The sequence below is a fragment of the Salvia splendens genome, chromosome 2, assembly GCF_004379255.2.
Source record: "Salvia splendens isolate huo1 chromosome 2, SspV2, whole genome shotgun sequence".
In the NCBI taxonomy this organism is placed as follows: Eukaryota; Viridiplantae; Streptophyta; class Magnoliopsida; order Lamiales; family Lamiaceae; genus Salvia; species Salvia splendens.
The window spans coordinates 34,773,066-34,786,458 of record NC_056033.1 but is presented as its reverse complement, the minus strand read 5'-3'; the positions used below and the strand labels follow the sequence as shown (position 1 = coordinate 34,786,458).

At 44.4% G+C, this 13,393-nt stretch overlaps 1 protein-coding gene across 1 annotated transcript; it reads left to right on the top strand.

The window, feature by feature from the left end:
• Positions 1 to 1,085, top strand: LOC121768577 (AT-hook motif nuclear-localized protein 19-like). The gene has a single exon (XM_042165112.1). The coding sequence runs from the start codon at positions 247 to 249 to the stop codon at positions 877 to 879; it is 633 nt and encodes a 210-aa protein (XP_042021046.1). The 5' UTR covers positions 1 to 246; the 3' UTR covers positions 880 to 1,085.
• The last annotated feature ends 12,308 nt before the right edge of the window (positions 1,086 to 13,393 follow it).

Sequence of the window (13,393 nt, the reverse complement as noted above, 5' to 3'; positions counted from 1 at the left end):
AATGAAGTCATCAGCGACAAAGAAAAAGACAGCTAAACGAATACTTTGACGCCTTCTCACCAAATTAACAAACCCCCGTCCATTATTGGTTTAATTTGTTAATTCAGTCCTTGGGGTTGGAGTCTTCATCCTCACCTTAACCCCTTTTTCTCCCTTTCTTATCTCTTTATTACCTTATCTTTTCCCATCCGGTGGTGGGCGGAGAGCGGCGGCGGTCTGCCTGAGGCTGCGATCAGGGAATCGGCGATGAAGAATCCGGATCTGAGCATCGGCATGAACGGCGAGGGGGAGGAGAGCGAGGGGGCGGTGGAGGCGCCGGCGCGGCGTGCGAGGGGGAGGCCGGCGGGGTCGAAGAACAAGCCGAAGCCGCCGATCTTCGTGACGCGCGACAGCCCCAACGCACTGCGGAGCCACGTGCTCGAGGTGGTCAGCGGCTCCGACGTGGTGGACTCAATCGCCCAGTTCGCCCGGCGCAGGCAGCGCGGCGTCTGCGTGCTCAGTGCGAATGGAACAGTGGCCGACGTCACCCTCAGGCAGCCCTCCGCCGTCGCGCTGCCCGGCCGCTTCGAGATACTGTCCCTCACCGGGTCGTTCCTGCCCGGGCCCTCGCCGCCGGGGTCCACGGGGCTGACCGTGTACCTGGCTGGCAGGCAGGGGCAGGTGTTGGGGGGCAGCGTGCTCGGGGCCTTGGTGGCCGCGGGGCCGGTCATGGTGATCGCCTCCACCTTCTCGAACGCGGTGTACGAGAGGCTGCCGCTCCAGGAGGACGAGGAGGAAGCTGCGGAGGAGCAAGGTGGGTATAATGATATGACGGCGGGCTTGCTTCATAATGGTGGACAAATGAGCAATGAAAACTATGCTAATTGGAATCCATACTAGGTGATTAATTGTTCATAACTACTCCATTGTATAATTTGCAATCCATACTGTGCTATATTGATTGCATTGCACTGTTTTTATACACCATGTCATGTGTTATGATTTGATAAATTGGAGGGGAATTATGTATCATAGCTATTTAGGTGATTGAGGTTTGTATGTGAATAATTTGTCATTTAATACATCGTTATCGATAAATCAAGAAACGCTTTGGCCTCTTTTTCGTTTTTGAGAAGAACACTTTGGCCATGTTTGGTTGGCGGGAAAGTAAAGTTGGCAAGGAAAATGATTCCTGAGAAAATGAATCCCGGGAATATGATTTCTAATAACTTTACTTTCCCGTGTTTGGAAAATATCAAGATTTGAAAGTATATATTTGATTTAAACACTAAACTAAAAATATACTTATCATTTTTTATTTATAAAAAATAATAATACATATTATTTAATAAATTATTAATTACAAATGATAATAATTATATTATTTTATTTATTATTACGATGGATAGTTTAAATATGCATTATACATCATAATACATAATAATATAATAATAAATAAGATTATTATTATTATTATTATTATTATTATCATTATATTTACTTAATTTGAATAAATTTTATAATTTAAAATTTCACTACAATTTTATTGTTAATTACTAATTTATAAATTAATAATTATATTATTATAATTATATTTAATTATTTAATAAATTATTATTATTATGATAATAAAAATAAAAATAAATATTAATAATATAGTTATAATTATGATAATTTGAATTATAGTTATTTATTATCCTGAAATTAAGTATGGTTTATACTTTTAAATTATTTTAAAACATTGTAATAAATAATAATAATAATAATAATAATAATAATAATAATAATAATAATAATAATAATAATAATAATAATAATAATAATAATAATAATAATAATAATAATAATAATAATAATAATAATAATAAACTGTACTATATTGCATTAAATATGTAAGAATCCTAAAACTGGGAAAAAGAATACCTAAGAAAAGTTAGGATTCAGACTCCTGGAAAGTTGTACTAACTTTACTTGTTTCAGGATTTTGATTACTTTCCCAGTTTAATTAAAAACGGAAACAAACACATGATTTTAAAATTTAAGGAATCATATTACTTTCCCAGACAGAATCCTGTCAATCAAACATGGGCTTTGGGTTTTTTCTTGGCACGCCAATATTTATTTTCTTCAAGTTTCCGCTTATCAAATGCTACTACGATTGATTAGTAATCATGATTTGTGAGAAGAGTCAAGAAATCATTCCATATGTAAGTAGCTGGTCTATAGTTTTTATCTAGTTTCTTGATTTGGATTCTTTTAAGATGTTGTTTCGTATCAAGTCACCCATGACTTATCGTCCTTATCATTATTTTGCTGGCGCCGCTTCACACTTTTATTTCATCTACTTATCTCTTTGACATTATCACTTTCCTTCTTCTATTAAAGGATCTATCTCTTTTTTATTCATTTATTTAAAAATAAGAAATTCATTTAAATAAAGAATTACATTGTTAAAATTTAAAAGGCCAAAAATGAATAAAAATTGTGAAAAAGATAAAATTAGTATAAAATTTTAAAAGTATATAATTAAAATCTTAGGGTATATCCAGTTATTTCTGGAATTTTTCGATCATTCTCTACTATACCTCCGGGCTCCGGTTGTTGCAGGTTCGTAGTAATGTGATAATGTTAAAATGAGATCAAAATGTGTTGTAGAGTCAGCAACTCTGTCGTAAAAAGTGTGACTTTTTGGGTGTATTTGATAGTCGGATCTTCGATCGTGTTGTACTGCGTTCATATTCATCGGAAAGTTTAATGAGGTTCAACGTCTACAAGTAGAGATGTCGGGGACGTATGCACCATGATGAGGCAGTGAGGAGGGCATTGACAACTTTGTTGAACGTGGAGTGTCATCGCTGGACATAGTGGAATATTGCGTGAATGATGATGTAAAAGAAATCGAGATATTAACAGAGAAGATAGAGATTAATTAAATGGTGTCAAAATAAAGTGGTGGGAATAGGGTATTCATAGGATTGGTAAGAACTAAGAAGGGGTTGGGTTGGATGTCACGCCCGCTTTTCCTAAGGATAGGAAGTACGGTGGACCGTGACTAGGGGAAGAATAAAGAAGCGGGGAAGAAAAGGGGAAACAAGAATACTTGACCCGAAAACATTTAATAAAAGAAAGTTCACTTCAAACATTGTACTGTGACGACATTACTACAGTTAAAGTAATCAGAGTTTAAATAAAAACATTGTATCGGATTACAAAGTAGCGGAAAAGACCAAGAGATAGACAATGCCGGGTATGACGACACGACACCATCCAAAAGGCAAAGTAAAAACACAATTTTGACTTTAATTGCTCAACATCCGTCATCCTCCATCGTCGCTCAACCTGCACATTAAGAAAACAACATGCAGGGCTGAGTACTTATTGCACTCAGTGGACACACGCCAAAATCATAGTTTGTCATGCCATAACAGTGTAACCTTGGGGTTTTAAGTGTAAAGAAAATAACCCAAGTACACTAAAACATATTTCATAAATTCGACTGCGCAGTCGTTTTCAGATATTGCCACCCTTATTCCCACCATCATACACTATCTGATCCAACGGGTGACAAGGGGCGTGGCCACACCCCAGGTCAACTAGACCGGCCAACTTGCTCTCAGATGGCTCCCGATCTCGTGTACACTAGCCTGAGGGTTCGCAGCCCAACAGACCCGAATTCGATTAAACATATGTGGTAAACCACTTCAGATAGGTTTCAAAACAAAACAGTTGGCAAGACAAACAGTTCACCTCCATAAACATTTCCGGAACAGCGTCCGTAGTAAAAATAACCCACAAAATAGTAGGGTAGAAAAGCCCACCTCAATTGCTTAGCTTTTAAATAGTTCCCTTCTTCAACCACAATTTCCTCGTAACAGATCACCCTTTTGAAAGATAAATAAAAGTCATGATTAGAGTCAGGAAAGACGGGGTTTAAACGACAATGCATGATTCCTACGTGGATGACTTCAACATCTAGCACGCTACACGTACACACACTTAACAACATCTTATAAGTCAATCACACAAAAACACACGTCCGAAACACACCACGCACGCACCCGACACGCATACCACGCACCCACGACGCGCACACGACACACACCCGAAACACTCGTACTCCCGGTATACCCTCCTTGTGCAAACGGCTCACTTGGCTCGGAAAAGGTTCGGAAAAGGCTCGGTGTCTCGGCCTGGCTCGGCACCTCGGCCGACCGTCTCGGCCGCCTGGCTCGGCACCTCGGCCGACCGTCTCGGCCGCCTGGCTCGGCACATGTCTCGGCGTCTGGCTCGGCCCTGGCTCGGCACCCGTCTCGGCACCTCTCTCGGCACTGGCTCGGCACCTGTCTCGGCATCTGGCTCGGCATCTGGCTCGGCGTCTCGGTCGCTGGCCCGATCAAGTGCACACCAGTTTTCCCCCAACCAACGATTCTCAAACCTTATACGACATTCACAACACACATTCTACATCCCAAAACACACCCGAAAACATGAGATCAACCCTCCAAAACTCTCCACAACACCACCCTAGGCCAAACCCTAAAACTCTCGGCCAACACACACAAAACACTCGAACCAAACGCTGATTCCTCCGAGCCATCCCTTGGCCAAACACACCCACATACATCACAATATCAAAACACCCAGATTCACACCCATTGCACAAAAACACATCACCCAGAAACGTACATCTCGCAGAACTGCGCAGTTTACTTACAAAAATCATTATAAAATCATCCGACGTCCAAAGAAGCTGAAATTTACACACCACACAGAAGACACACCCAAGTTTACACAGTTAAAATTTCGTACCAAAAGGAGATCATTTGATCAGTCAAAAAGGGGTCGGAACCCACTGTCAGTCACCACAGAAAACATACTCAACATGAACACATGATCACAAAACCTATTCAGCATCTAAAACATTCAAAACGTCCTAAATGCATGTGGTTCGGGTATGGAAATAGGGTTTTGGACTACCTTCTCGAAGAGTTCAAATGTAGTTCGAAAGCCTTCCCTACTCCGACTCCAAATCGGTACGCGAGAGTGTGATACCTTGATGAATTCAAGAAATCAATGAGAGGGAGTGAGTGGGGGAAAGGTGAGAACCGAGAGGGAGGAAGAGAGAGAGAGACCTTACCGGTGTTGAGAACAAAAGCGAGAGGGAGATGAGAGAAACCGATGAGTGATTGGAAAGGAGATAATGTATCGGTTATGTGGGAGTGGGGAGGTTGAGAAAATAGTGGGGTGAGGGGGAGGGGTTTCGAAAATAGGGAGAGAGAGGTTTAATTTGTTAATTAGGATTTTAATTCATAGCTTAATTAATTATTTCAATTACATGTTGCTTAGGTAAATAAAATCATATCCACAACAAGATATTCACAAAAAGAAACATCCCTTAATAAAAACAATATTCAAAATATTTTTTTTTTCGGATATTACATTCCTCCCACCTTAAAAAAAAATTTCGTCCCGAAATTTGCCTAGATCACTCAAACAGCTCTGGAAACTTCTCTCTCATCTTATCTTCTAATTCCCATGTTGCTTCTTCGACTCCATGATTCCTCCATCGTACTTTCACCGAAACAATTGACTTATTCCTCAATTCTTGCACCCTTCGATCCAAAATGGCCTCGGGCTTCTCCTCATAACTTAGATCGGGATTTAGGACCATCATCTCTTCTTGGTGAACTATGTGTGCGGGGTCAAACACATACTTCCTCAATTGTGACACATGGAAGACATTGTGCACATTCCCAAAGCTTGGTGGTAGGGCCAATCTGTATGCTACCGCGCCGACTCTATCCAAAATCTCATACGGTCCGATAAATCGGGGTCTCAGCTTTCCTTTCACTCCAAATCGAGTTATTCCTTTAGAAGGGGCAACTTTCAGAAAAACTTTCTCTCCAGATTCGAATTGTAGATCGGTCCTCCGAGCATCGGCGTATGATTTCTGTCGATCCTGCGCCTCCTTGATCCTCCCACGGATTTGTCGAACAATCTCTATCATCTCTTCTACAGAGTCTGGTCCGAGAATTCTTCTCTCACCCACTTCATCCCAATAAAGTGGCGATCTACACTTCTTTCCATACAATGCCTCATATGGAGCCATCTTGATAGTCGCTTGGTAACTATTATTGTACGCGAACTCAACCAATGGCAACACTTCTTCCCAACCCCAACCTCGATCTAGCACCACGGCTCGCAGCATATCCTCTAAGGCTTGAATCGTTCTCTCTGACTGCCCATCGGTTTGTGGGTGGAAGGCAGTACTAAAATTCAACTTAGTCCCCAACTCGCGCTGCAGGCTCGTCCAAAATCTAGAAGTAAATTTAGCATCGCGATCGGATGTAATTGTCGCTGGTACTCCATGCAAGCGTATAACCTCCCGCACATATATCTTAGCCAACTGGTTGGATCCATAGGTAGCACGAACCGGTACAAAATGAGCAGATTTGGTGAGGCGATCTATAATCACCCAAATCACAGTGTTTCCTCGCTGGGATTTTGGCAGTCCTGTCACAAAGTCCATTGCAATATGTTCCCACTTCCATTCTGGAATCTCAAGGGGTTGCAATCTCCCATAGGGCCGTTGGTGTAGCGCCTTTACTTGTTGACATGCTAGGCATCTCTCCACAAAAGCTGCAACATGCTTTTTCATACCGTTCCACCAAAATTGCCTCTTCAAGTCTTGATACATCTTGGTGCTTCCTGGGTGTGCAGCGTATGGGGTTTCATGTGCTTCTCTCATGATTTCGATCCTCAGGCCTTCATCCTTAGGCACACACAACCTTCCCTTGTATGTGAGACCATTATCCGCTGCCTCGTGAAAGTTTCCGAGTTCACCCGCCCTCACTTCTGAGCGAATCTTTTCTAGTAACGTATCCCGCCGTTGAGCTTCCACAATTCTGGCTCTTAAGTCGGGTTCCATCACCAACGTGGCTATTATTCCTTCCACAGTCTCGGGCATTCTCACTACTTCCAACCGCATCTTACTGAACTCTTGGATTAGACTCTCCTCGGTAGTAAGAAAGGTGGCCAGCTGAGATTGAGACTTCCTACTAAGAGCATCGGCCACTACGTTTGCTTTTCCCGGATGGTAGTTTATACCACAATCGTAGTCCTTCACCAACTCGAGCCATCTACGTTGGCGCATGTTCAACTCCTTTTGCTCAAAGAAGTACTTTAGACTCTTATGGTCCGTATATATCTCACAACGGACTCCATAGAGATGATGTCTCCAGATCTTCAGTGCGTGTACCACGGCTGCCAGTTCTAAGTCATGTGTCGGATAGTTCAGCTCATGGGGCTTCAATTGTCTCGATGCATATGCAATCACTTTCCCCTTCTGCATAAGCACACATCCAAGTCCCACCTTCGACGCATCCGTATACACCGCATAGTCAGTCCCTGACTCCGGCACAGCTAGAATTGGTTGCGGTGGTCAATTTCTCCTTCAACAACTGAAAGCTCGCCTCACATTCTGGTGTCCAATTCATCTTGACTCCCTTTTTCAGTTGTTGTGTCATTGGCCTTGCTATCTTCGAGAATCCCTCAATGAATCTTCGATAATAGCCTGCCAGTCCTAAGAAGCTTCGAATTTCATTTTGTGTAGAAGGTGACTTCCATTCCTGTACAGCTTCCACCTTGGCCGGGTCTACACGAATCCCATCTGAGGTTACTACATGTCCAAGAAAGTTCACTTCCTTGAGCCAAAACTCGCATTTACTGAACTTGGCATATAATTTCTCGTCCCTTAGAGTTGCTAGGACGGTTCTCAAGTGCTCTTTGTGCTCCTCCACGTTCTTCGAGTAAACGAGCACATCATCGATGAAAACTAGAACAAACCGATCCAAATACGGATGGAACACGCGGTTCATAAGGTCCATGAACACTGCCGGGGCGTTCGTCAGTCCAAAAGGCATCACAACGAACTCATAATGACCATACCTTGTTCGAAAAGCCGTCTTGGGTACATCTTCTCGCCGAACCCTCAGCTGATGGTACCCAGACCTCAAATCCATCTTAGAGAAGACTCCTGCCCCTCGAAGTTGGTCAAACAAGTCGTCTATCCTTGGTAGTGGATACTTGTTCTTCAGCGTCAGTTTGTTTAGCTCTCGATAGTCGATGCACATCCTCATCGTTCCATCCTTCTTCTTTACAAACAACACTGGTGCTCCCCATGGCGACACGCTAGGTCTAATGAATCCCAATTCCAGTAGCTCTTGTAGTTGCACCTTAAGCTCCTCCAACTCTTTTGGCGCCATCCTATAAGGTGCTTTGGATATTGGTGCCGATCCGGGCTCCAGATCGATCGTGAATTCTACCTGCCTGTCGGGTGGGGGTCCCGGCAAAGCATCGGGGAAGACATCGGGATATTCACTCACTATCGCCACATCTTCTATCTTCCTGTCTTTCTTCTCCTCCCCATTCAAATAAACAAGGTACGCTGGACATCCCTTCCTCATCATTGTAGTGGCTTGCAGCGCGGAGACAATGGACTTGCGTCGGCTCATTGAGAAACCGTAAAACTTCGTCGGCTCTTTTCCTGGGGTTTCAAACGAAATTTCCCTTTCTCTACAATGAAGGGTAACATGGTTCTCCGCTAACCAATCCATACCCAAGATTATGTCTACGCTACCTATCGTCATTACTTGTAAATTATGAGCCAACAAACTGAGTTCACCTATTCCAAAGTTCACACACGCACAAGATCGGGATATATCTATAGTCCCGCCTACCGGTGAGGTCACACTCATAGTGGGTTCGGTCTTAACAGTAGGTAATCCTAATGTATCCACACAAGAAGTTGATATAAAGGAATGCGATGCACCCGTATCAAACAAGACAACTATAGGCATGTTGAGAAGGGTGCCCATACCTGCCAAGTTTCCTTGCCCAAAGGTTTCTTTCCCGTTTGCCGGCTGCTTCCCCTTCAAGGCGTAGGCTCTTGCTTGCGACGGCAGTCCTTGGCGGCGTTGTGGCGGTTGAGGTGCAGGTAGTGCCTGGGATGGTGGACGGAAGCCTAACTGGTTCTGTCTCGTCCCCGTTCCCATGTTCTTATTTGGGCAACTTCGGAAGTAATGGCCACTTCCACCACAGCTGAAGCATCTAGGGTCTCGACACTCTCCGGTGTGGTACTTGAAGCATCTTCCACATTGAGGGTTCCTCGGCGGAAAGTTTGCCCTCGGGTGATAGGTATTCTGTCTCCCACCATTGTAGGGTGGGTTCCTCATGTGTTGTGGCCTCTTGCCACCATACTGAGTTTGATCACCATCCCACCTCCTCTTCTCTTGATGACCTGACTGAGCTTGTAGGGGTGTCGCGTTTGTTGTCGCCACTACTTTTGGTTTAGGGAGTGCATCTTCCACGTCCAGTGCACAAGTCAAGATCTCCGAGTAGGAGAGTTCTCCTCGACAAGCCAATGCGGCCTTTATCTCATCTCTGGGCACGGCCCGGAACTTCACCGCCCATTTCTCGTCGGTGTCCATCAACTCAGGCGCATATCGTGCCATCTGCGCGAGGGCTCGGTCGTACTCAGTTACAGTCATTCGGCCTTGGCTCAGCGTGTGGAATTCTACCACCTTGGCCCGTCTGTACGTCTTTGGGACATATTTGTTATCAATCTCCACTTTAAACTCCTCCCAAGATAGCGCTTCCAGGCGTGCAGGATTCATAGTCCTTTGCCGAGTCTCCCACCAGTAATCGGCAGCACCTGATAGTTGAAAGGTGGCGCAAGCAATGCGCTCCCTATCTGTACACTCCATGACCCTGAAAATACGCTCGAGGCCGCGTATCCACTCCTCAGCTTTTGATGGATCTCCTTGTCCATCGAATTTAGGGGGGTTCTGCCTGGAGAACGTCACTATGAATCTTTCCTGCTGAGGCGGGGGTGGAGGTGGTGGTGGAGGCGGTGGTGGAGGTGGTGCCTCAGCGTTGGGTCCTTGTCGTGGGTGGCGTCCACGTCTTGGCGGCATTCTGATTCAATATCCATAAAGTGTTACTACAAATATCATCCACAATTACCACCTTCTCAAAAATTTCTCAAAAGAAAAACTTCGTGTGGTTCAAGATACAACACATAGGATATAAATCAAATCCAAATCCTCATTAAAAGAAAGAAGGTTAAACGTTGTTTCACAAGAGCAGTTCACACTAAAAGCAAAAACTAAAAAGACATCGAACTATTTTATTTCTAGACTACGACTCGATCATCTTCATCCATAGGCCCTTCCTCCGGATCTTCGTCATCGTCCTCCTCGGAATTCCCTTGCGGAGCCACCTCGGGTTCCTCCTCGGGATCCTCTTCGGTTTCCTCCTCATAGTTATCTTCAAACCCTTGCTCACCCTCGTACATACTCACGTACTTGTCCTGATACACGATCCTCTCTTGCACATCCTGTGGGGGCTGCTCCTCTCGAGAGTCTACCAGTGCACAATACACGGCCTTCCGAAAGCCAGCCATGTCGCCCACCATGTCATCGGTAACGGGCTCATGCCACGTGTACCTCCTCGCCGTTCTTTCAGCCCACTCCTTCCAGCTGTCAGGGAGCAATTCTATTAGCTTCTCAATGTCGTCAAGCTCTGTCACTCCGAACTCCTGAGCTGCCCTCCAGAGGGTGTCGAAGTGCGCTACGAACTCAATCAACGGTATGTGATCCTTCTTCCGATACACTCTATACTCTCTGAGCACCCTCTGTGCCCTAAGTCTATCACGATCACTCCGTCGCGGGGTTCGGATCATACGTGCCATCTAAAAAAAACAATCGCCTCGCGTAAAAAAAACAGAGGCATAACCGAAGAAGAGAAAGATGTGCAAAAGCAGACGTATCGCTACTCTAACTCCAACCCGTTGGTGTTCAAAAGCCAAAAATTCTTATCTACTATTGGTCCAAGAAGTACTAGTGAAAACCTCTTACGTCTAAAATCAATCATTCAAAAGGCCAACACATTCTCACATAACAAGCTCACCTCAACATTCACGTCATCATATCATCACACATCAGCCACATGCTTTCATATAAATTCAACACACAAAAACAGTTCATAACTCTCATAATTTCCAACTTTTCACATCACTTTGTACCCTTCCACATGCATCAACATTTACTTAAACTTTCCAAAAATCAATTTTTTTTTTTTTTATTTTTTTTTTCATTACCTCATTTCAGGTTGAGTGCGACGAGTCGGATGTTGAGCCAATGACACTTTTGAAAACTTACTCAAAACAGAACAAGACTCTTGGATCCAGAGCAGAAAGAAAACCTAGGCTCTGATACCACTCTGTCACGCCCGCTTTTCCTAAGGATAGGAAGTACGGTGGACCGCGACTAGGGGAGGAAAAAAGAAGCGGGGAAGAAAGGGGGAAACAAGAATACTTGACCCGAAAACATTTAATAAAAGAAAGTTCACTTCAAACATTGTACTGTGACGACATTACTACAGTTAAAGTAATCAGAGTTTAAATAAAAACATTGTATCGGATTACAAAGTAGCGGAAAAGACCAAGAGATAGACAATGTCGGGTATGACGACACGACACCATCCAAAAGGCAAAGTAAAAACACAATTTTGACTTTAATTGCTCAACATCCGTCATCCCCCATCGTCGCTCAACCTGCACATTAAGAAAACAACATGCAGGGCTGAGTACTTATTGCACTCAGTGGACACACGCCAAAATCATAGTTTGTCATGCCATAACAGTGTAACCTTGGGGTTTTAAGTGTAAAGAAAATAACCCAAGTACACTAAAACATATTTCATAAATTCGACTGCGCAGTCGTTTTCAGATATTGCCACCCTTATTCCCACCATCATACACTATCTGATCCAACGGGTGACAAGGGGCGTGGCCACACCCCAGGTCAACTAGACCGGCCAACTTGCTCTCAGATGGCTCCCGATCTCGTGTACACTAGCCTGAGGGTTCGCAGCCCAACAGACCCGAATTCGATTAAACATATGTGGTAAACCACTTCAGATAGGTTTCAAAACAAAACAGTTGGCAAGACAAACAGTTCACCTCCATAAACATTTCCGGAACAGCGTCCGTAGTAAAAATAACCCACAAAATAGTAGGGTAGAAAAGCCCACCTCAATTGCTTAGCTTTTAAATAGTTCCCTTCTTCAACCACAATTTCCTCGTAACAGATCACCCTTTTGAAAGATAAATAAAAGTCATGATTAGAGTCAGGAAAGACGGGGTTTTAAACGACAATGCATGATTCCTACGTGGATGACTTCAACATCTAGCACGCTACACGTACACACACTTAACAACATCTTATAAGTCAATCACACAAAAACACACGTCCGAAACACACCACGCACGCACCCGACACGCATACCACGCACCCACGACGCGCACACGACACACACCCGAAACACTCGTACTCCCGGTATACCCTCCTTGTGCAAACGGCTCACTTGGCTCGGAAAAGGTTCGGAAAAGGCTCGGTGTCGGCACCTCGGCCGACCGTCTCGGCCGCCTGGCTCGGCACCTCGGCCGACCGTCTCGGCCGCCTGGCTCGGCACATGTCTCGGCGTCTGGCTCGGCCCTGGCTCGGCACCCGTCTCGGCACCTCTCTCGGCACTGGCTCGGCACCTGTCTCGGCATCTGGCTCGGCATCTGGCTCGGCGTCTCGGTCGCTGGCCCGATCAAGTGCACACCAGTTTTCCCCCAACCAACGATTCTCAAACCTTATACGACATTCACAACACACATTCTACATCCCAAAACACACCCGAAAAAATGAGATCAACCCTCCAAAACTCTCCACAACACCACCCTAGGCCAAACCCTAAAACTCTCGGCCAACACACACAAAACACTCGAACCAAACGCTGATTCCTCCGAGCCATCCCTTGGCCAAACACACCCACATACATCACAATATCAAAACACCCAGATTCACACCCATTGCACAAAAACACATCACCCAGAAACGTACATCTCGCAGAACTGCGCAGTTTACTTACAAAAATCATTATAAAATCATCCGACGTCCAAAGAAGCTGAAATTTACACACCACACAGAAGACACACCCAAGTTTACACAGTTAAAATTTCGTACCAAAAGGAGATCATTTGATCAGTCAAAAAGGGGTCGGAACCCACTGTCAGTCACCACCGAAAACATACTCAACATGAACACATGATCACAAAACCTATTCAGCATCTAAAACATTCAAAACGTCCTAAATGCATGTGGTTCGGGTATGGAAATAGGGTTTTGGACTACCTTCTCGAAGAGTTCAAATGTAGTTCGAAAGCCTTCCCTACTCCGACTCCAAATCGGTACGCGAGAGTGTGATACCTTGATGAATTCAAGAAATCAATGAGAGGGAGTGAGTGGGGGAAAGGTGAGAACCGAGAGGGAGGAAGAGAGAGAGAGACCTTACCGGTGTTGAGAAC

Bases quoted from the DNA above. Each gene is read 5' to 3' on its own strand.
- LOC121768577 (XM_042165112.1), top strand. From the start codon at position 247: ATGAAGAATCCGGATCTGAGCATCGGCATGAACGGCGAGGGGGAGGAG.